Here is a 25,739-nt window from a genome sequence, read left to right as displayed (position 1 = left end):
AGGAGGAGGGCACGGTGGTTACGGTGGCGGATATGGTGGCCACGGTGGTTACGGTGGTTCTGCAGGTCATAGCGACAGTAGTGGTTATACAGATAGTCATGGAGACGGTGGTTACAGCGGTCACGGTGCTAGTGGTCTCGGCTACGGTGGTTATGGGTTTAGTTATCATAAGTAAATTTAAATATGTCTATAAATTATATTAAAAAATCTTGTTTCTCTTATATTTTTGTTACCAATAAAGTATCCTTCTCATATTTCTTTTTTGTTTATATATATAAATTGTTAATAACAATTATTTATAACAAACTGCTTGTTACATAAATAATATTTGTTGTTGTAAAATAAATGTATAATGTATTTAAAATTTAAAAAAGAAACATTTTATAAAAATTGTTTATAACAAATTGTTATTAACATTTAATAATACGTGCGAACGCACGTATTTACAACACATTTTTTCTTTACAATGGTCTTTGTTACAAGTTTCTACGTTTATTTATTCCGGAGATATTCTTTCATAAAGAGAAAATCTTTTTCATTCATTGACCTAAATAGTGATCCATTCAAAACAAGTATATAATTGACCCAGTGACCTATATAAATTCATAGAATGCTACAATTAGCTGTCTAACGTAAACAGTTATTTTCATTGATCTTACGCACAATTACTACTACTGTACACTGAAGTAAAACACTGATGCAAACACAGTAATATAAATAGAAATCTTTACAAGTGAATATCTCCGTAATGAAAAGTCGTAGAAAGATGATTAAAAACCCATTTTAAAGGGGAAAATGTCCTCTTTTCATTTATGTGGATAGTAGCCATCTTTAAAATAAAATCAATATTATAAATATTATTATTGAAACTATTACGACAACAATTGATATGGTTTTTCTTCAAAAAAAAAAAGCATATCTCGATGTTGTTATACGATGTTTCGATCAAATAAACAAACGAAAAAAGCGAAATACGAATGGAATCAACTTAAACTGCTATGAATGACATCTGCCAGTAAATATGTTTTCAACGATAAAACTGAATGCGCGAATGGCAGGATAATCAAAGATCGATATGATTCACTATAGATATCCTACAATGGACGATTACATTCGAACGATCGCCCATGTTTGATTGGCATACAAAAGCTTTCATAAATATACCTCAAAAATATGTTAGGTTATAAAATTTTTACCATATAAAAATGGAGTGTCTATTCGAGTGATAGGAAAAAGAAGTTTTTTCAGAAATTTTTACTGTTTCTTTTTCTTTTTCTTTCTTTTTAATTCACATCACTATTTTATAACAAAAAAAAAACACTTCTATTTTTTCGAATAACGATCTTATTCGTGTCTGTTTTTATGATCTATCAACTTCCGATATGACTTTCCTGCGGTTAGATTACTAGAAGTTTAATTGAACGTAGAACTTCCGACCGTATTGGATTACCATCGGAATTTCGATGAGTGCGAACTACGATGAATTTTTTACGCAGTAACTGTAATTCTCCTGACACGATGTTGAAAAAAATGAATATCTAAAAATACGAACATTGAAAAATGTTCTATTCCGACAAAAAAATTCTTGTCCGTGGCAATCCATTTTTCTTTAAATAATTAATACCGTTAATGCTAAGGGACATTCTCCTTCAAAGTAACAAAACAAATTTTTTTTCATCTTTTTTTTTAGTACTTTCCCCTAGTCCTTTCATCAACGAGTCAAGCCTTACTTTACTTATTCGTAAAAGTTAATGATGCAAGACTAAAGCTCCGAAAGCTTCTTAAATTAATAACCATCCCCTTCTTAATTTTACTTGACTTTCTACGAAAGTTCTTATAAATAACTAATACTTCTAATTTTATTAGAAGAAACACGATAACTATAAACATTCAAAAAGTATAAAATTTAGATTAAAAAATGAAAGTCTGCTTTATTTTATATAACAAAATAAGATAATATGCATCTCAATACAACAACTAGAATCAAGACTCACGTATTTGTTTGAAAAATGCATCGAAATAATTTTCACATACTATACGATCATTATTTTTTTATCGAAGTGAAAATTACTGTATTAGGAAATAATTAATAAGTAAAATAAATTAGTAATAAGTAAAATAAATTAGTAATAAAATGATCACATAAATTATGTTTGTTTTGGAACCTTAAAAAAAAAAGAAAAATAGTCACATGATGATGATATGAAGTTTAGAGTGACTGATATTACTCAAGATACCAAGTTCAATTGCTATCTAGTTTGAGATCCAACAAGTACAAGTTACGCATTACCAGTAATTTCCAACGTTCCCTTGAGATTGAAAAGAGATAGACCAATGAAGAAAATTAGTTTAACCGCAAGTCGGTTTAATTAAGATACGAACGAAATGTAAGCGTTATTACCTTACTCTTACTTTACTGTTAAACAATTCTAACAAACGGGGTTTTTCCCTTTTCCGAATGTTATCTTTGGTATTTCCTTTATCCTTCTCATAAACTTACTTAGTTTATTCATTTAAACATTGTTCACACGAAGGATAGGCAAGATTCAAGTTTATCTCATCCGATCCGATTCGAGCTTTCGTTATCCGATCTACGTGACACCATCCGAGACTTTGGTGTTATCGAAACTGGGGTGTGTTACAACCTAAACCACCCCTCCCCTGCCCTTATCACCCTTCACAACCTTCAAACGTCCCTGATCGGCCCACTTCGTTCGACCCCTCCCATTTTGCTGCTTCACGTGTTAATTCAATTAGAAATTCCTTCGTAACTAATCGCGTTATGGCTTAGAATCTAGCCGATAGAATTGACGCTTTGTTTATCGCTTAACATTATTAATCGTTTTATCTATGAGATAAAAATCTAATTTGTTTTCTTTTATTTCCTATTTTTTTTCTTTTCTTTTTGTTATTTTTGATATAGCTTAAATTTCTCCTGCTCGCATTTTCTCTTCTCGCTCGCTCGCGTATTTTTATTCTGATAGATGATGATAAAAATAAAAAATGAAAAATATGAAAATTACTACAACAAAAAGAAAAAAGGAAATAAAAAATAGGAAAAAAAAAACGCACATGGCTCGCTTTTATGCAAGAGAGATTACGCATTGTTTTGCTTAGCAATGCTTTGTCGTAAAAAAACGATGTTGCTCCGCTTTTCCGTGATTACGATGTCAAACGCGTATAATATGTCGTGAACGAGAATTTTAACAAGGTAATGTCGTGGGATTAAATTATCAGGGATGTGTGTACAAACGAGAGATATCGAATTAATCTTTTGTCATTTATATTGATTGAGTTTACCATTTAATTATTAATCCCTAATGTTTATCGTTAATCACTTTTTATTGTATTATTACACAATTCTTGAAAAAGAAATCACTTAGAACTTGTATTATTTGCTCTTTAAATAAAATTATAACAAAATAGATTAGTCGATAATTAGAATTTCAAAAATTCTCTTCCCCCTTTTTACCCTTTCTTTTATTTTAAATAATCATATTTTATATCTTTAACTTCATCTTCTATGCCAATTAAGATTGAAGTTCCATTCAATCAAAAATTGCCTACATTAATTAGGCGTGAAATATTTAAAAAATTATTTAAATATTATACATTTCGTTGTGTTGACAATACAAAATAAATATTCATTTTATTCATAATTATTAAAGATCTTATGAATATAAAATCAACGAATAAAAAATACCTGCGTCGAGATACGCGTTATGAAAAAGGTTTGGTTTTTATTTCTTTTTTTTTTTTTTGGCAATTATCAACATTGTCTTGTCTCCTATCGATAAGTTTTCACTTTCTCAAAACCTCTTTCTCTTTAAAAGTTGGCTCTTCACGTGTGTTTGCTCACCTGCAAACGTATTATACATATATATTTACACGTGTACATATATACACATTCACCTTAGAGAAGACTAGATTTGGCACACGTTCAACAGGTCTTAAAGATACCTACCTACCTTGCTCGTTCGCGCTCGTGTTCGTTTGTCACGTTCATGTTTACGTTCACGTTCACATTAGTGTGAGTCAAGTAGTATAGTACTTTTGCGTTCACGGTGAAAGCATCACGCTTGAGCAGACAACCGTGACAAGTGCAAGTGAATTGGGATCTTGAACTTTGATTTATGTATCTGCTTTAAATCGATAACTCACTCTCTTAATTTTTTTTCTTACGAAAAGAACACTTCTAATCTCGTGTGTCGAACGTTTTAAAAATTAACGATGACTATACGTTCAGAAATCAGTTAATTTTTGTTGTTCAAGTATAATTGTGTCTTTGATCATTGCCATAAGGATTACTTAAAATATGAGTTATGGTATATTTAAAAAGAAAAAGAAAAATAATTAATTGTATGGGGAATGTTTTATAAAAAATATGTTTTTTATTAATTGTTTGCCTTTCCTTGCTAATAGGATAGAAACAGTATGAATAAATTAAAATATTATACATTTTATGTAGAAAAAAACAATATTTAAATCTCATCAGGTAAGCGGTTAAAATAATGGGGAATATGTAAGAATGTTTTTTTTTTAAATCATTTTTAAAAGCGTAAATGTCTTCTGAATGAATTACTACAAAATATTAAATCCATTATGTATATTAATTTAATTAAGTACTAATTAATATGTACCTTATACTAGAGTAGAGCTATACTATAATTAATATAAAACTTATAATTGTATAGCAATACTGTAATTAATATTTAACTTATAATATACCAATATAATCATACCATAGTTAGTCTAAAACTCATTCTTGAATTAGTCTAAAACTTATACTTTAATTACTGTGTAACTTATACTTGTATAGCCCTTATATTATAACTTTCCTGTACCAGTTCCTAAATTTCAGATACAACCCTACTCAATTAATTGTCTATTAATAAACATCAAATTAAATTTTAAAATTACAATTTTAAACAATTTAAATAAAATAAATATTAAATAAATATCATAATTATCATAAATAACTACTAAATTTATTTTTAAAAGTTACCGAATGAATTTCTTCATTAAATATTTAATTTTAAAATCACATGATATTATTATTATTATTTATTGCATGAATTGGAATTGTTTTTATTCTAATAATTAAACAATTTTTGTTTCAAAAGTAAAAAAAAAAAAGGATTTGAAACATTTCACGTTGAAATTAAGTCAATTATTGATTGATACCGAAAGAAAACCAATCAACTGCTTGCCTCATCGAAATCCTATTGACATTTTCACTATTACCACAGCCCCCTCTTCTTTCCAATCCCCTTTCCCCTCTTTTTTTACGTGCTTCAATGCCACTGTAATTCTGCGTATAAACGTTAGCGAATGTTTTCATGAACGTTAAAATAAATGGGAGAACGTTCTCATGCATATGGAAATAGAGGTGGCCTTTTAATTTATAGAAAGAATGGACGATAATAAATCGATAGTATTTTATTTTCTCTATATCTAACTATTTCTTTTTATTTTTCTCTTCGCATGCGTATTCATTTTCTCTGAAAAAAAAAACCCAAACGAAATATGCAATCGCCTGCGACAACGAAAAATTAATGAGAAAATAATAATGAGTTAAACAACTGAAGATTCTACGAATAAAAATATACAAGTGGTATTATTCAATAATAATGTTGAATATAAAAAACAATTTATCGATGAGAAAAATAAAAGAATTGTAATATTAGATGTGAGTTCGATGAGTTTTTAACAAAAATAAGTAATTATTTATTGTACATCTGTTATTTTTCGAAATAGGCTCCATTGATGTCAATGAGTTTGTTTTATTTTTTTCATGCAAGTGTCAAGTTCCTTGACAAAAAGAAAAAAAGAAAAGATAACGATTTAGATGAAAAGAATTCAATATCGAGACATCGAATTAATTGTTACGCATAGACAAAGTAATGAAAAAATATTTGTTAAAAGAATAACTAATAAGATGTTATAAAATAAAAATATATTAAATGTACGCCCCAAATAAATTTATATTCTATTAAAACCACTTGGGTACGATTAGACAATTTTTCGGATATTTTTTTTTTCACCAAATTATTTCGTTTCAAGGTTCGCTAAAAGGGTTTTACTAAAGGGCATATGCAAATTACGTTTTCCTGTCATTACATTCTTTTGGATTGTCCATTTCTTCGTCAACTGGGTTTGGATTTATAAAAATACCGCGTGCTAAAAGTAGAAAAAAAGCAAAAGAAATAAAGAAAGTAAAAGAATAGAAAAAAAAAAGGTAAAGAAAGAGAGAATGAAAATGAACGTGGACGTGGTGTGAAAAATCGTAAGTAGAAATTCCAGGACTTTAAAAGGTGAGTAAAATGTCGTCATATAGTCGTTTTCGTCGTCGTAGTCATCGTAGTCGTTTTAGTAGCATGGTGGACGAATGTGAAATTTCTAGGAGAATTTTAATCGAGCCCCTGACAACTCGAGCGCAATAAGCTTACTGCTCCTGTACGCTCGTGGAAAACGGAATGTTTCCGTTTCCGTGTCTACGAATGCCACCAACCCCATTGCTGCTACTTGTTTGTACGTTCAAGACGTCATTACCGAAGGAGTGAGAAAGATGCAAGTAAAAGTTAAGTGTAAATGCAAGTATTATACATTTTTTTTCTTTTCTTTTTATGCTCTTCCCATAATATTTGGGATATATTATTATTATAATTATTATTATTATTATTATCTTTTTCTCTCTCAGACTTCGGTCTGGCCTTTTTTATAGAGAAACTCTCGGACTTTTCAGTCAAGCGTGCTCTCTTTATCCCTTTGTATTATTGTGCGTTGAGTGTTTTTCTGACTACAGAGCATGTGTCAATAATAACCGATTTCTGCAGCTGTATGTTGGGTTTCACGTATGTACTGGTGTAGAATTTTGGATATGTGTCCTGTGGTTGATATTACAATAGGTATTGTTTCCACCTTTTTTTGATGCCACATGGCTTTCATCTCCTCAGCCAGCAATATATACTTTTATATTTTTTCCCCCTACTTTTTTTTTGTATATTTGTTGCGTTTGGTATAGATATTTCTATGAGCTGTGTTATTTTATTCTTTTTGTCTGTAAGTGCTATGTCGGGTTTGTTGTGCGGTATGGTCTTATCTGTAGTGATGCTTCTGTTCCAGTATAATTTGTACTCTTCGTTTTCCAGTATGGTTTGTAGTGTGTATTTATATATGGGTGTGATCTGTGTGATTAGTTTATGGTTTATGGCAAGTTGTTGGTGAACTATTTTTGCTACATTGTCGTGTCGTCTGGTGTATTCTGTGTTGGCAAATATTGTGCATCCGCCTATAATGTGTTTTATTGTTTCTATCTGTATTTTACATAACCTGCACTTATCTGTTTTTGTACTTGGGTCTTTAATTATGTGCTTACTGTAATGCTTGGTGTTGATTACCTGGTCTTGAGTGGCTATTATAAAGCCTTCACCGTATATGGTACTTTTGTTTAGCCATGCATTGGATGCTTGTGGGTCAATGTGTTCTTGTACTAATTGATATGGGTGCTTGCCGTGCAGTGTTTTTTGTCTTCAATTTTCTTTTTTTTCTTCTGTTGTAACTGTGAAGTCTAATGGATTGTATATTTGGTTGTTGAGTTGTAATGGTGTGGCTGACATGTCTGTATGTATTATTGCTCTATGTATTTTGCTATCTTGTGCCCGCTTCATGAAATATTTTCTTAGGTTGTCTATTTGTTTATAGTTGAGGTTTCGAATATCTATGTATTCTCTTCCTCCTTCTTTTCGGCTGATTATGAATCTTTCAGTTGCTGCGTGTATGTGATGCATTCTATGTTTATTGCACTGTGTTCGTGTGAGTGTGTTAAGTGCTTCCAGGTTTGTCTCGTTCCATTTCACTATCTCAAAAGAGTATGTTAGTACTGCTATTGCATATGTGTTTATTGCTTTTATCTTATTTCTTGCTGTGAGTTCTGTCTTGAGTATTTTAATGAGTCTCTGCCTGTATCTGTGTTTTAATTCTTCTTTGATTGCTGCATTTTCTATTCCTATTTTCTGTTTGTACCCTAGTTATTTGTAGCTGTCCATTTCTGTCATTGCCTCTATGTGGTTGTCGTTTTTGTCTAATATGTAGTCTTCCTGTTTGATTTGTTGTCCTCTGATTATGCTGTTTTTCTTGCATTTGTCTACCCCTAGCGTCATTTTTATGTCTGCGCTAAATGTTTCTGTGATCTTGAGTAGATAGTTTAGTTGGTAGTTAGTTGCTGCAAACAATTTTAAGTCGTCCATGTACAATAGATGTGTGATTTTGTGCGGGTTTGTTCCCGTGATATTGTAGCCGTATTTCGTATCATTTAACATGTTTGATAGTGGGTTTAGTGCTAAACAGAACCAAAAAGCGTTTAATGAGTCTCCTTGAAATATCCCTCGTCTTAATTATATGGGTTTTGTTGTGATGGTGCCTTTGTCTGTTTGTATGTTTAGTATTGTACTCCAATTTCTCATTATTTTCTCTAAAAATTTTATTAGTTCTGGGTTTACTTTGTATATTTCAAGTATTCTAATCAGCCATGAATGAGGTACACTGTCGAAAGTCTTTTGGTAATCTATATATGCATAATGCAGAGATCTCTATTTAATTTTAGCTTGATGCATTATTTCTGAGTCAATTACTAATTGTTCTTTGCATCCTTGGCTTCCCTTACAGCATCCCTTTTGTTCCTCACTGATTATATTGTTGTGTGTTGTGTGTGCTACTAGTTTCTGTGCAATAATCGATGTCAGTGCTTTGTATATTGTAGGCAGGCATGTAATGGATCTAAATTTGGCTGGGTTAGTTGTGCCTTTTGTGTCCTTTGGTATGAGATATGTTATTCCTTGTGTTAGTGTGGTTGGTGTTGTGTGTAGTTTTTTAATATAGCTGTTGAATAGTTTGGCTAGGTGTGTATGCGTTGATATAAACTTTTTTAACCAGTAGTTAGCTATTTTTTCTTTTCCGGGTGTCTTCCAACTGTGTGTGTTAGCTATTGTTTTGGTGACGTGAGGTGTTATTGTTACTTCATTCATTTGTTGTATTGTGCTGTATTTATTTTGCTCTTTCTGTATCCAGTGTGCCTGTTGATTATGTTGTGTTGCGTTTGACCATATATTACTCCAAAACTGTTCTACATCTGTTGTGTTTGGTGGCTGGATGATTATGTTGTTTGTATTTGTTTTCTCTAGTGTTCTGTAAAATTTCTGTTGGTTCGTGATAAATATTGTATTTTGTTTTATTTTGTTCTCGCTTTTCTTGTAGCGCCTAAGCCGCTTGGCCAGTGCCTGTAGTTTCTGTTTCTTTTGGTCCATTTCTTCTATTGCTTGTTATTGTGATTGTCTTTTGAGTGTTAGCTGTCTGTGTCTTTCTTTTTTTGGAGTGCATTTTTATGATTGTTAGTGCTCCTTTATAGATAAGTACTTGAAGTTCTTCCATGGTTGTGCTGTCTTTTATTCTGTTTTGTATGATTTTGTTGATGTGGTCTATTATTGTGCTAGTGTTCGGAGTATTTGGTGGCTTTTCTATGAATGGTGTGATGTGTATGTTTTTGTCCTTGCATTCTATGTAGGTTAGTTCGTAATGTTCCTCTGTGTCCGCGTATTTGGGCGTTTGTGATTGGTGTTGTGTTTGTACTTCTTTTTGCTGTTGTTGTTCTGTTTTTTCTTTTTCTTGTGCTTCTGGATCTGGTTCTCTGTTGGTTTGGTTGTGTGTTTCTCTGTTATTGTGTGCATCATCGTGTTGCTCCTGTGTTTTCTATGTGCCGGGCTGTTCTAATGTTTCTTCTACTTGTTGTTTGATATTGTCGAGTTCTGGTTGAGGTATTCTATTGTTTTTAATTATTGTTCTTACCTGATCTACAAATCTTTGTTCTGTTATGAAACTTAATTCCGGGTATCGGTTTGTGAATTCTTTGTGTAATTGTGTTCTATAGTCAGTTTTGTCACTCTCCAGTTTTGTGATCTTATAATAGCAGAGCATGAGGTGTCTGTTCATTGTATCTGACCATCTCATTCTCTGTCTCTTTTTCCCCATTATTATTATTATTATTATTATTATTATTATTATTTTTTATTTTATTATTTTTTTCCGATTTCTCGGGCATATCAGCATATCAGACAAGACTCTTGCCAGGTCTGACTGCTTTAATCTCCTGAGTTTAAGAAGGCTCTGATTATGTTGCATGTTGTTAATATAACCGCCTTTTGTATTTCTTGATGTATATTTGGCTTTAGTTGTAATTGTGTGAGATGTGGTTAAAAATTGTTCGGTGTTATTATTATTTTTTTTTTTTTAAATCAGAAACATGTATAATAATAATTCATTTTAATTATTTTCTTCTTCGTCAAAGTAGTCTTTTAATGAGGAAAAAAATTATGTGTGCAGATCACATGTGTAAGAAGTGAAATCTTCAAAAAACAAAGTTTCGAGAGAATCAGACGAATACACAATTTCAAGAGTAAGATAATTGTAGTATTTATTTATTATAATATTATTACCATATATAAAAAAGGGCATCGGTATGGTCTCTGGGTGGAATAGCTGATAAAAAGTACACTTTTCCAAATGCAAGCAATAAAAATGTAACGAATGAAATATAATTCGTCGTAAGATAAGTAAATATAGCATTACAACCGCTTGTTTACTAGTTCATCTTGTAAAGGAACATATACAAACACAGTTTAAACCTAGTCATTGTTAATTAGACCGGGATTAAGTAAATATAGAATATCCTTTTTGTGAAATAAAGGTATAAAATTTTATTTGTTAGGATGGTTTTCAATTTCTTGTTTTCATCTACATTCTCGCGCTGTCTAACAAACATTTTAGGAATGACGAAAAAAAGACGTTTAAAAAACATATGGAAAATACTGCTGGACTAAACGAAGGTTCTGGTGCAAATGCAATAAGAGATCTTATAGAGATCTTTTCGAGAAATGCTTTTTCAACTCCATAGCCTGCTACACTTCGAGACCCTTATTATTTATAACATATCTCGTCTTTATTCTTTGAGCCACAAACTTATATTCTCTAAATACTCTTGTCTAAACAAAGATCTGAATAACGAATAATCTAAAGAAAACATTGAATCGTATCGCTTTCTCAGCTTATCGAACTGTGTACAAAACGAGTCTCAAATTTGGGTCCCGTGGTAAACTCCATTAACTCACACTGAGCATTTAGCCTATAACAAATGTTTTTATTTGATTAAAAAATTAACGTAAATTTCTTTAATGCGTAAATATTATACTTAATAATAAAATTTTTTTATTCCAGGGTCAATACAAATCTTTGTATATTTTTTATAAAAACGTATAAAAATCAAATTTAATATACATATTTTGTTTTTATAAATCAAATATATTTTATGAGGAAGCAAAATAAAAATCTGCCAATAATTTATTCGCTTTGTCAGCTGTTTTTAAATTCCGTGAAAATGAGCGTGGCGCTCAACGTGTTAAGCAAGTCTAAGATTGTACTTTGTACACGTATCAAGGACATCTTCAACACAAGTGGACGAAATGAGATAAAAAGCTATAATCAATCGATTTGTTTATTCCGTGCGTAGAATTACTAATTGGCATATTCTCCATATATCATCTAGTAGTTTTTAACGTTAGAGAAAGTAAATTCTTAAAGAGAACTTCAATTAAAACTTTAACTAAATTATGATAAAAAAAACATCTCATTTATATAGAGTTTTGACATCCCTTAACGAAATTTTGTCGAATCGCTTAATCAATCATTAGGCAGCACTGCCGGAGGTCACAACAAGCTTACATTTTAAGAAATCCTTGACTAAAATTCATTAAAAATTCGTTCTTATGTAAAGCGTTTAAATACATTTTATTTCTATCTCAGCCTTCTTGTTTCTCAATCCCTATTGACTTCTCTACCCTATTTTATGATTTTATATTTCGACATCTCATATTGAATAATCAGGTTATAAGATAAGTGTACATTGTATCTTTATAATTATAAAGATAAAATGTACATTGTTTTTAATTTTGTCAATAAAATAATGATCATTCTATTGAACATCGTATATAAAAAAAATACATTTAATGATATTAAATATTGACATACTGTTTATGGAAGCATCGTTGAAACATTGCATATAAAATATTCTATTAAGAGTAAACAAAAAGATAAGCGATAAAGAAAAATGTGTAACACGTAAATCGGAAACACGTCTTACTTTTATAATACTTTTTGTCAGAAAAGAGAAGAATGAAAATTGCGAAGAGGAAGGCGAGAATATGTGGCAATAACCAAAAGAACGCGATTTTAATCATTTAATATTTTGTTCACCCATGCATTTTTTACATTTTTATTATTTATATACATATTTATTTTTTACAGTTTCATTTTTATTATATTAAGAATTTCGTCTTTGAACTTATAACAACACATTGATCTCGCTTGAGTCTTCTTCAAGCGATGGGTGATGCACGAACGATATTATATAAGTTTTCGATTAGAAATTTCGATCGTACACTTATCTAATTAATATTAATTCCTATTTTTCAGAGTTCCTAGTTTTTCTCCATTCCTAGTTTTCAGAGCTCGAGCGTCTATCCCCTAGAGAGTTTCGAGGGACTAAAACGTTCACGCCTTTCACCACTCGTATCCCTACTACATGCGTCCTGCTAGGCCCTTATAGTGGGAATACACGCGCGCTATTCTTTTATTAGTCGCGTACGACGATCGAGTCGGTGACCGATCAAGAGACTAGAATGCGAAGTGTATAAGTACTCATTTACACATCTATAGATTAGCTGAAAGTAAGATTCATTATTGTATCCATATTTATATATATATACATTTAGGATTGGGTTAAGTGTAGAGATGTGAGGTTAGCGTACACTCAGTTTAAACCTACTGATAAAATATATGCATTTAAAATAGGTATTAGAAAAGATACAATAAAGGCTTCACAATCTTATAATAATAACCGATATAAGCAACTGAACTTTTTCAACTGAATTACGACGAAGAACGACTGATGACGACTGGCGACTGGCGACTGGCGACTACTCATGACGACTCAATATCCGCTCCATTATATCCATCCGCATGCTATTCTCGAATTTTTCAAAACATCCAGTCTGATGTAATAAACAAAGCATCGGTATCGTTTGAGAACCTTCCAGACTAACACAGACTTATACAACTTAACAACTTACAAAAACAGACCACATATCTTCTTTCTTTATTTCGACCGTCAGTTCGTTTGTACCTTATTCTTTTGTCGCCTACCTACACGCTTATTTCTGTTTATTCTTCTACCTTTCTATCGCTCCTACCTACAAAAAGGTTTAGTATCGAAATTATTGTATATGAGTCTACGATTCGTAGTATGAAGTCGCACACAAACACACACATGTACAACCAGGAGCGATAACTACGAAGGAGAGCATAAAGAGGAGACCGAGAATAGGAAAAACTATATAGCTTTATTATGTCTCATTCTCTCGCAGGCTCAATCCTATATGTTTGTCTCTTTTTCTCTTCTTTCTTAGAATCGTGGCCGCTGCATCGAATCGCTTCATAGCTGCCGTGTTTTATTTTTTTAAATCACCCCCATTCTAAAGAAATTTTCACTTTCAAAACAAATTATTTGTATTATAGTAATTATTTATAGTGAAACATTTATAATATGTTTTACTATATATAGTTAATAATAATTGAAAATATATTCTTTATTATTATTAATATAGTAGTATTAGTATTTATATTATTTATATTATTTATATTATTTATATTATTTATATTATTCATATTATTTATATTATTTATATTATTTATATTATTTATATTGTTTATATTGTTTAAATTATTTATATATATATATACATATATATATATATATATATATATATATATATTAGTATTAGTATTTTTTATTCTTTAGAGAAATATATGCATTCTTTATAATTAAAATAAAAATAAAGAAAAAAAATATACTACTTCGTATAAATGATTTCCCTAGCCAATAAATTAGAAGCGTTATATTCTGTTTAAATTCTCTTCTAAGCTACCTGTAGCTCAATAACACGAAATAGAGAGTGTGTGAGAAAGAGGGACAGAAATGTTAGGAACGCGATGTACAAGAAGCGACTCTACTCGAATCACCGTGTCGTTTACTCGTCGCGTACCAATGTTAAACGGGTCTAATGCGAGTAGAACACTATCGTAGATCGTAAATCAAAGAGATCGATCAGTAAACGCGTATATACGTATAAACGCGTTTGTGTGTTGAGCTTTGATAAGAGGCTCGAGTATAGATGGTACGCTAGACGATAGTGAGAAAGAGAAAGAAAGCGAAAATGAAGGAGAGAGAGAGAGAACGCCAACTATAGAAACCTGTTCTCTTCCACTTTCGTGGATTCGTTTAACCATCAAGTACCCACCCAACCACGTTCGTCCGTTCGTAGACCGACGTGACCTAGATCGAGTGTCTACTGCAATTTGCACTTGACGCGGTCTCCTACTCTTTCAGGATACCCTTCTCCCGAGGGAAAATAAAAAGAGAAATGATGAGAATGAGAAGAGAACTCAACATCTCTTTCTCTCTCTTTCTCTTTCTTTTTCTCGTCTTCTTCTCTTTTTCTTTTCTCTTTTTCTTTTTCTTTTTATCTTTCTACATCTCTATCGTCCTGAAAATATTCTTCAAAAAGGGTTTTCCGAATCGAACGATAATAACGTACCGACCATATCTCTTAAGAGACTCTAGAAGAATCTAATTCTTTTCTTTCATAATTGGAATAAAATTAATAAAAATATTCTACAATATAAAACTTAATTTAATCCTACTCGAGCTTCAATGATATTTCTCATTCTGTTTTTTAATAATCGACTAATAAACTGGGGAGGGAAATTTTTTTTTGCAAAATAAGTACGTAGTCGTAATAAATATATTTAAATAATTTCTAATTTATCTTTTTTATCTATTACTATTATTTTTAATCTAACATAATGATGATTTAAATTTATCGTATTATATTGTTACTGTTGAAAAAAATACTATTACAATTTATTCATAATTAAATTGATATCAATTTCTTTCTAAAGGTATGTTGTGTTTTTTTAATCAAATTTTCTCATAGGTTTTAAATATGATAATTTCTGAAACAAGTAATAGATACTAAGTAAAACTAATACCATTATACTAATACAACGACAAATTTTAATGTAATTGGTTGTATGTATACCTACTATTTCTTGTACGTAAATTCAAAAGATTAATTTGCCATTCTTTCGTTTTTCTACTTAGTTTATGAAGAATTTTAAATATTAGCTATCTCGGGTATTTGCCGATATTTTAATATCAAGAAAAATGAGATTGCTTTAGATCATAGGATCTACAGATTTGTTAACGTATACTTGAAAATAAAGGTAATTATTTTTAGAACTATATTGGTATTTGCAGGAAAAACACGTATTTTCTTCTCGATGAAAGAAAATTGTAGTGTTGGTAAAATAGAACTTGTGGTCAATGAGAATGACATAGTTGGTCGTATATATGTGTATGAGTGAGTAAGTTCAAAGCTACTCATACATACAATGAGAGAAGGTAGAATCGTTTGACTATGTAATCGTTCTTAATTGAGAAAATTTGCATTACACGAATAGCTACTCGAAAATGTAGTATTTACTTTTCTACTCCTCTGTCTCTGATAACTATACACGTATATACATATATACATATATTTATCAAAGGAGCTTTATTCCTACTACACAATAGTCCTTTTATGTTTAATATAAATATATGTATGCATAAAATGTAAAAGACTTTTCACAAAGAAGATCCAATTAGCGATCAGAAAAAAAGTCAAGAAGAAGAAGAAAAAGAAAAAGAAGAAATGAGAAAGAAAGGATATAAATTACTCCTATAAATTCATTATAATAGTTCCGATCATTGATTGGCTTATTAAACAAAATACGATGCTACCATTTTTGTAAAATCATAAAAATGCTATTATCTTTGACCGAGTTATTTCATTTTTTTAAAATAATTAATAAAATGCTTCGATTAATTATTACTATAATTTACTGGATATTTTAAATGATTGTAATATCACTTTAATTAATCGATCGATTTTTCAAAGACTTTTTAATTATTTTCTTCGTGCATTGATTATGCAATTTACGTTAAATATATATGGGCTATCTCGTGAAAGCGAATTAATTATCCTAATTTAGGATTATACGTTCGTTGGCTTATGAATATACGTCAATCGTAATCTATCAAAGAAAATTTATACAGCGACGGACGAAAGTACTATGGACGTAAATTTAATATTTTGTGTATAAATTTTTGATAATCTGTACAATCTAATGTAAGATCTTTTGGTTTATTCTCGTTTTTTTTTTTTAAATAAAATATTTATATTGCATGTCATTTAATTTTCTATTATTTTATTTAACATCGAATAAAATTTTATTGCTTACAATAAATATTAAAAAAAATTAGATTTGAGAAATATAATAATGAAAACTAAAGAATCGTATTTGTCAACAAATAACACAGAAATTTATAAAAAAAAATTCTAGCATGTTAATAATTTTGTTTAATCGTGTACTAATTATTTTTTAAATATATAGTTTTAATATATTGCTTATGTAATAAGTAATATATGTAATAAACATTTTCTCGTTAATAAATTATAAAAATTTCTGTTTGATTAATTGTTCTATTGATTCGCTCATTAATTTTTATCTTATCAAGAAAATTCATTTTTAAATTCGAATTGATTTACGATAAGAAACCAAATCATCCGAATAAAATTAAAAAACGTTTTTAAATTAATTCTAGTAGAACAAACTTGGGAATCTTAACTAATTTTTATTGGAATTATTCATTGTTCTTAAATAAAAGTTTTAATAATCAATGTTTTTCTTTCGTTGTAAAATCCGCTTGATTTTTTTATAATAATATTTTTTTCCTGATTTTATATTTAAAGTAGATCAGTCCAAAATAAGAGAAAACTATGTTTCTCGTCTATTAAATACTATGAGTTAGTTTCTATGATCTATTCGGATTGCATTATTCTAGGACTTTCTCGATTGAGAAATTCCGGTATAAAATTAATCTAATAAATATATTAATGATTACAAAAGTAATCTCAAACTCGTAAATATTATTTTGTAAAATTATTATAACAAAGATTGACATAACACAAATTTAGGTATTAATTTTATTTCTAAAACATTTTAACTTTATTTAATTTTTTACCTACTCTAACCTACTTTTATATTTATTCGTTTATAAAAATTAAAGTATTTCAAATTTTAAGTTTACTTTTTTTTTAATTTCAAATCAAACTACTATTATAATTATTAAGAAATGTCATTATTTTAAACTAATATTTCTTTTAATTTACAATAAAAAATATTTGTTAGTTAAATCAAAATTCTAAAATAAAATAATACAATTGTAATAATTGAAATATTTTCTTACTTCATATTTTTGTAATTTTATTATTTTTCTAGATAATATTAAAAGGAAGAATCAAGAAAGATCATTTATAAAAATAAAATTTCAGGCGTTAGATGAGCGTAATCGGTCTTATACCACCTGGTGCTATGTTCCAGCTGTTAGCGCTGATCAGCTTGCAAAAAAATATAAAATGAAAGGGAGTAGGGGTAGAAGGAGGAGGAGAAGTAGGAAGTGGATTTCAATAGTGAAACTATACACGACAACTGGCGCTTTTCTTCAACGAGTTACTAAGATGATACGGAACAAACAGATTCTTCATAGATGTATGTATGTGTAGCCATGAGTGGACATAGAATAACTTGCCTAGACTTCACTGACATATAAAAGCATGGAAAACACGTTGGAAAGTCGCAGTTCTTACCTGACCGTGTCAATATCGAAATAGAAGAAATGACTTTCAAGGTAAAGTCTTTAAATAGAAAATTCAAATATAGTTACTAGATGAGTCAGTGTTAAATCAGAATATAAGAGTCAGTGATAAAAAAAAAAACTTTCTTCCCATTGTTTGAAATCAATAAAAAAAAATTATATATATATATATATATATATATATATATAAAATTAACACAAAAAGTTCATTATAAGTTTAAATTTATGATGAAAAATAAGATTTAAGTATCAATGTATGAATAATTATTAGAAACGTAGAAATTAATTCAGTGCTATATGAATAAAAATATTAAATTTATTTTAAAAATAGCACTGGATTTAATCGAAATCTAATTGACAATGATTAGTTTTAGAAAGATTTTTAATTAAGATACGGAGAAAAATGTAAAAAAAATGAAAGAAATTACATTATAAAACATATTTGAAAAAAAAAATACAAATAATCAATTAAATTCAGATATAATAGATAAGAATATTTTTTGATCAATTTAGGTAACTATAGTACTCGTCATCACGATGATCCATAGATCGAAAACAGTAGTGATCCCAGTTCACGAAGTTGAAAAGGAAATACACGAAGAAGATCCACAAATTTCCCTAGCGACTTCTTATATCCATTTTCATGGTCCAGTAGAAAGTCCAGAATATGAAGTGAAAGTACCATACGTTGTTCTCAAAAACGAACACAATTATTTGTCTCATGGTCAAAATCATCATCTTGAAAATCAAGGATATGCTATCGATTACATTGCTCATCCTAATTATCAATTCGCTTATGGCGTAAAGGATTATCAAACTGGTGACTTCCATGAACAAAAAGAATCAAGGAATGGTAAGCTAAATTTAATTATAAATAAATTAAAATAAAGTAGATCTAGTTTTTGTTTAATAATATATAAAGTATTTTTAATTACAATTATAATGTCAAATTTTTGCTTTGAATTATTTTTTTAGTATTAATTATATTATTTCTGTAAAATCATGATTAAAAAATATCATGATTAAAAAATTGTTTGACACATGATGTGGTAATTATTCATTGTAAATAAGTTTGGATCTAATATTGGTAGTAAAAAAAATTGTTTTATTCATTATTACGATTATCAAATGAAATTGATATGACAGAAAATGTAGTAATAACGATTTGAGGAAGAAGATTAAATTAATTTGATTTATATTTCACAGGTCATAGCGTTTCTGGTGAGTATAGTGTAAAGGAACCCGGAGGTACTCTAAGGATTGTCAGTTATCATGCCGACAAGGATGGATTCCACGCCGTTGTTCATACTTCCGGTAAGAACGATCATGCCCAGACTAATATCTATTCTCACAATCAACAAGACCACGTAGAGGTTCAAGTACAGGATGACGATCACGATAAAGATTTAGAAACTGAACAAGAAACACATTCTCTTAATTATGAAACTTCCTATTCGGTTAACGAACATTATTAAAACAAAATAATGAATTATTTTTTAATATAATTTAAAATAATCCTCATGCTGCTGTTTTTGTTGTTGTTGTTGATATTTTTATCATTTTTTTTTTCGTACCAAAGTCATTTTTATTAATTCTAACCACAGACGAGTGTGTACAATTATGCACAAATATTACTGTAAATAAAAATAATTATTATTTTTGTTGTTGACTGACTCTATATTTCATTGGTGTTAAGGTTATACTTTTTTTGTTATACTTTGAGTATTATTGTAATTATATTATTATACAATTTTTATTATTATTATTATTATTATTATTATTATTATTATTATTATTATTAATAATATAGTATATGTAAGATGATTATACACGCATTGTAATATATAGTACTGCTATTATATGTATTATTTAAAATATATATATATATATATATATATATATAGTATTTTTTATACAATAAAAATAAATTGAAATATATTACAAATTATATGAATAAAAAATTAATAATGTATATTGAGAGTTTTTATTTCAATTAATATGTTATTATAATAATTATATTAAATTTTTTTTCTATAAATTAAAAGAAATCTTTCGTGCGATAATCAAAGAATGTATTTACTAGCACCTTTAAACATATTTTCGTGTATACGTCGTATCCTTGAAATATAAAAGTTATTTTTATAATAAAAGTAAGGCGCAGAATATTTCTGACGTTCTTACAACTTATCTTCACTAAAAATAATTCGAACGATAAAATAATATTGCAATATAAAACTCGACGAAACATATAATCTGTCACCTCTTAGTTCCAAAAATTGTTGAACTCGTACATTCGTGCGTTAAAAAAAATATATTACTAACTTTTTTTATATATTTAAAAACACGTCATTTAAAGAATAAATAAATAAAAGAAGCTAATAAGAAATTCGACGGAAAAATAAAAAAAAATATCATGTTTTATTTAAAAATCTCGTTAAAAATTTAAATAAAATTAACGATTTGTATTTAGTTTACAAAATGAACGAGAGTTCTAACAAGAAAAAAAAAAGAGAAAATATTGTGCACACAATACTTACACATCAAAGACCAATGATCCCATGAAGACAGAAAAATAGCAAAAAAAGAAAGATAGAGAGAAAGAGAGAGAGAGAAGCTGGTTTGGTGAGGTCGTCAACGAAAAGAACGATCGTTAACGAAACGAGTAGGTAGCAGAAAAGAAGAACGTACATCGTTAAAGCTTCGACTCTTTTCTCTGATCTATCGAATACCGACTAAATTTAACGTCGTTATCGATAGCAACGAGTGGAATATCATCTTCGATCGAATAAAAATAAAAATACAAAAAGGAAATAAAAAATGATAAAAAGAGAAAAAAAGAATTTTATTAAAAAAAATGATGATTATGTCATTTTACATAGCGAAATAAATTTTTGTCTTTTTTTTTAAATCTCGTTTTAAATCTTTTATAAAAATATATTTTTTATTACTGGCACGCACAAGTGTGTGTGACGTGTTTTATTTATTTAAATAAATTGAATGAAAATTTTGTATTTCAAATTAGCCTGAAATTAATATTTTAATAAAAAAGAATGAATGGGAAACATGATTTCGTATTGCGAATGGAAATAAATTTTCTTATATTTAGAAAGTCCTTTAAATATTTTAATTAATTATTGTCTTCATTACTGTTTCTCCTTTGAACGAGTTTGAATATTTTAATTAATTATTAAGTAATATTAAATAAATATATATATTTATATTGATTTTATAATCTAAAAATAATTTGGTGATTTAAATGAATATATAAAAAATATTTTATATTGGGTCGTTTAAAAAGTAAGATAAATAAAAAAAGGTAGTTAAAAGACTATTTTTATTAATAGAAATGGACGAGATTATTTTAGAATATTTCTCTCGTCTAATGAAATTTAAAGTAAGGTTGCATAATCGATATTAAAGTCAAATATAGGAAAACTCGAATCGAGTTTAAAATGATTTAAGAAAATTTTACGCTCATTTAAAGGAATAAGAAAATTATAAAGGATTAAAATGTTAGAGTTTGTGGTAGAGTAACTAAACTTAATATTAATTCGTTAGAGAAACGTATTACAAGGCTAAAGTTACGTTCAAAAGTCGTCTCGTGCTACTTTGTCATAAGAAATTTTCCTTATGGTTCTTCCACCTTGTATACAATAATTAATACTCCTTTAGCTTTCTACTAGAATAATTTATATCACCTATAAATCCGTGAACCAGTATAGTGCTACTAAGCAAGAATTCTCTAGTCTGTAATCTTTTTCGAAATAAGAAAAGTGAGAGTTTTCGCACTATTGAAAATTTATATTTACAGTAACAAGAATATTAAATAAAATAAAATAAAAAAACAAAAATCACACACAAATTTTAAATACAACGAGTTGACATTTAGAACAATTTATAAATAACATAAAATACGTTTTCATTTATTCAATTCTAATTAAATACTTAATAACTTATATCAATAAAGAATAATTCTAAGTATTGAAATTTGATGGCAATTTGTATTTGATTTAATAAATTTTGTAAAATCGAATATTGGTAATATTACTGAGAGACATTCTCGATACAGAGAACGACAATTCGTGTTTATTATCGATATTTCAGTAGATATATTGATTGTATATATATGTGTATAATTCAATGACAGCGTTTGACATAATTCAATCATCGAATCTTCGTCATTATCATTTAACCTGTACAATATATCGACGAATTTTATCATGTTTGACGAGACGTATATACGCTCGTTAATTCCTACATTATGTTAAGAGTTATTTGTCATAAATTCTACATTCTATTTCTACAAATTCTTCTCGAGAAAATATGATAATATTTAGAAATAATAGAAATATGAAAAAAAACAAGAGAACTCTTCTATATATATATATGCGACTTTCAAATGACATTGATATCTATGAAGAAAGATAAATTAGAAAAGCTTTAAAAAAAGTATCTAATAAATCATTCCCTATGATCGTAGAGATTATCTTTACACACGTTTAGTTAGAAAAATTCTTTTTTATCTTATAAGAGAAATATTCTTTTTAACCGTGTCTGATGTGTAAAATCTTTGTTACATTATGTAAAAAAAAAAAAAAAAAAAAAAAAAAATTGTCATATATTTTTACAAGTTGAATTCCACGTTTATTTTCTATGATTTGTTTCATGTTACTACAAGAATTTGTTATTATATATTTTTCGTTTCATCGAGTTTTCAGTTACAACGATTTTAAAAATAAATTTATCATTTCCGTTGTTTTATTTTATAATATTAAAAATTAAACAAAAAACTTTTTTTTCTATATTTTTTTTTCTATTTTTGTAAAATAAGTTATATTATTTTATTCTTATTGGAAATATAATAGCAAATAAGATTTATTTGTTTGTGTCACGCGCGTGTCCAATTTCTTCTATTTAAAAACTTCTCCATTTTATTGAAAAATTAGTATAAATTTTTTAAATACTCAAACATTTTAATAAAATAATTAAAAAAGACGTCTTTATATATATACAAGAAAAATATTCTACAGTGTTGTTTAATTATTTAATTATTAAATAAAAAAGAAATGACACGTTTCTTAAAAAAATTTAGACCGCGCACCTTCTTTTTTTATTTCCACCGTCAGTTCGTTTCTACCCTATTCTTTTGTCGAATCCCTACGCGTAAGATGGCGTGAGTGCGTGAAGACGCTACTCTTCCCGCTCTGTAGGTTAGAAACCGTTTTTCTTTCTGTTCGTTTATCCTTATCGGAATTAGTGCAAATAAAGTGCAATTTTTTTAAAGTCTGATACCCAAACTTTATCGGCAACATTAAACATGCCACATAACAATCAACAACAAGCAGAATTTTACCAATTAAATTCTTCACAAATCAACCCAACTCATCATGAGGTTATGGATACACACTTTGACCCACAGCACAGTCTTACTCCCCTTCAGAACCAGTTGCTATCACATCAAGATAACATGGCCGGATCGGGTGTACAAAATATTTCACAACAACCCTACCACCAACATAACCTTTACCTTCAACCTGGCACCTCGCAGGTCAGCTCAGTACAAAAGCAGCAGCTTAACGGACCTGAACCAGCACCAAATAACAACCGTGCAAATGAGTGGACACTAGTCAATAATAAAAAAAAGACCTTGGCACACCAGCGACAGTGATACAGCCCCAACAAATGTTGTGAAAAGGAGCTATTGGCTAAGTACCTCTGTTGAAACTTCAAATAGATTTCAACTCCTCAACACAGTAAACGATAGTAGTAGTAGTCATAATAATAATAATAATAATAATAATAATAATAATAATAATAATAAAAATAATAATAATAATAATACTGCCCCTATCAATCAAAACCCAGAAAGACATGAAAAATCACAAGACCGTCAAGACAAACCTCCACCCATATTTATAAGTGGAGTAGAATATATATCTCCGCTTAGAGAACTACTAAATCATATTGCCAAAGACGAGTACTCTTTAAAAACCCTAACAAATAAGGAAATCAAAGTACAACCATACAACTCCATAAGCTACACTAAAATAGCAAAGGAACTAGAAGCAAAAGATACCCAATTTTACACTTTTCAATACAAAAGCCAAAGAAACTTCAAGGTGGTGTTGAGAGGACTCCATCCCTCTAGTAACCTGGACGAAATAAAATCTGAAATTGAAGCGAGTGGTCATAAAGTCGTTAGAATTACCAATATACGCAACAACAGGACGAGGGGTCCAACACCACTATTTTTTGTAGAGCTCCAACCACAAGAAAATAACAAACTTATATATGATTTGAAACAGTTACTACAAACCATTATCTCTGTAGAACAACCCTACAAAAAAAAGGATATACCACAATGTACAAGATGCCAGGCGCATGGACACACCAAAAATTATTGCACGTGTATTCCCCATTGTGTTAAGTGTGCAGGAAAGCATCTGACAGAGCAATGTAATTGGAAAGATAGAAGCAACCAAGTGAAGTGCTGCAATTGTGGTGGAAATCATCCAGCTAGCTATAAAGGATGTGTAATAAGAAAACAACTAATTAACAAAATGTTCCCTAAATTAAGAGAACGTATAACTCACTCCACATATACCAGATCCAGCGAGGTACAACCAGGCAAAACCTATGCACAAGCATCAAGCAACAACCACCATGTAACATATCACTCTCAACAAGATACACCAACTACCTCAAATGAATCCTCACATAAGATGGAAAACATGATGATGCAGTTAATGACAAGCATGAACACAATGATAAACCTTCTAAATACAGTCATATCGAAATTAAGATAATGGCTAACATATCTTACAAAATTGGAATCTGGAATGCTAATGGACTGGTAAGCAAAAGCCAGGAATTACACACTTTCCTAATAGACAATGACATTGATATAATGCTAATAGCAGAGACCCACTTCACAGATAAATCTTATCTTAAACTTTATAAATACACGCTGTACAGTACTCAACACCCTAGTGGTGGTGCACATGGAGGAACAGCCATAGCTATCAAATCTAAAATAAGGCACCATGAAATTGAAAAATCCAATCTCGAGTACATTCAGGCAACCAGCGTTGTTGTGGAAGACTGGCAGGGTATTCTAACAATATCAGCAATTTATTGTCCTCCTAAACATGCAATTAAGGAAGACGATTTTACAAAATTCTTTAACACTCTAGGCTCAAGATTCATAGCTGCGGGTGACTACAATGCTAAACATCCATGGTGGGGTTCTCGACTTTCAACTCCCACCCCAAGAGGAAAACAATTATATCAAGCCATCCAGAAAAACAAACTATATGTACTATCAACAGGAGAACCAACCTATTGGCCCACAGATCCACATAAAATACCAGACTTGTTAGATTTCTGTGTTGTTAAAGGAATAAGCCAACATTATCTAGATATTAAATCGAGTCTAGATTTGTCCTCTGACCATACTCCCCTTATAGTAAATGTTAGCTCCAGCGTTATTGTAAAAAATGCACCTCCTACATTACACACCAGGAAAACAAATTGGGACATATATAGATGCCTACTAAATGAAAAAGTTAGCTGCAACATACCTCTGAAAACAGAAGAACAACTGGAGGCCGCCATTGAACACTTTACAGTCAGTATACAGGAGGCAGCATGGGAAGCAACACCTACAATTTCCAACAAAGAGACACCACTAGAAACCTCTGATTCTATTAAAAAGCTCATTGTTGAGAAAAGAAAACTGAGAAAACAGTGGCAACAGTCCAGAAATCCCGTTAATAAAACCAGACTTAACAGAGCTACAAGAAGACTGAAGAAATTGCTCCTGGAAGAAAGAGAATTAACTATCCAAAACTATGTTCAAAAATTAGCTCCAACTAAA

General features: G+C 29.4%; 1 protein-coding gene across 1 annotated transcript; it reads left to right on the top strand.

The window, feature by feature from the left end:
* The first annotated feature begins 17,778 nt into the window (after positions 1 to 17,778).
* LOC107064924 (cuticular protein 10) lies at positions 17,779 to 19,612 on the top strand. The gene is made up of 3 exons (XM_015318121.2): positions 17,779 to 17,896; positions 18,377 to 18,716; positions 19,070 to 19,612. The coding sequence occupies exons 1-3, from the start codon at positions 17,885 to 17,887 to the stop codon at positions 19,336 to 19,338; spliced, it is 621 nt and encodes a 206-aa protein (XP_015173607.1). The 5' UTR covers positions 17,779 to 17,884; the 3' UTR covers positions 19,339 to 19,612.
* Positions 19,613 to 25,739: the final 6,127 nt, after the last annotated feature.

This window comes from Polistes dominula, unplaced genomic scaffold (assembly GCF_049000335.1).
Source record: "Polistes dominula isolate Pdom_NZ unplaced genomic scaffold, Pdom_raw_medaka contig_49, whole genome shotgun sequence".
In the NCBI taxonomy this organism is placed as follows: Eukaryota; Metazoa; Arthropoda; class Insecta; order Hymenoptera; family Vespidae; genus Polistes; species Polistes dominula.
The sequence above is the reverse complement of the archived record's forward strand: the minus strand, read 5'-3'. Positions and strand labels throughout refer to the sequence as shown.

Bases quoted from the DNA above. Each gene is read 5' to 3' on its own strand.
- LOC107064924 (XM_015318121.2), top strand. The intron at 18,717-19,069 runs GTAAGCTAAATT...TATATTTCACAG, and splicing joins ACAAAAAGAATCAAGGAATG to GTCATAGCGTTTCTGGTGAG.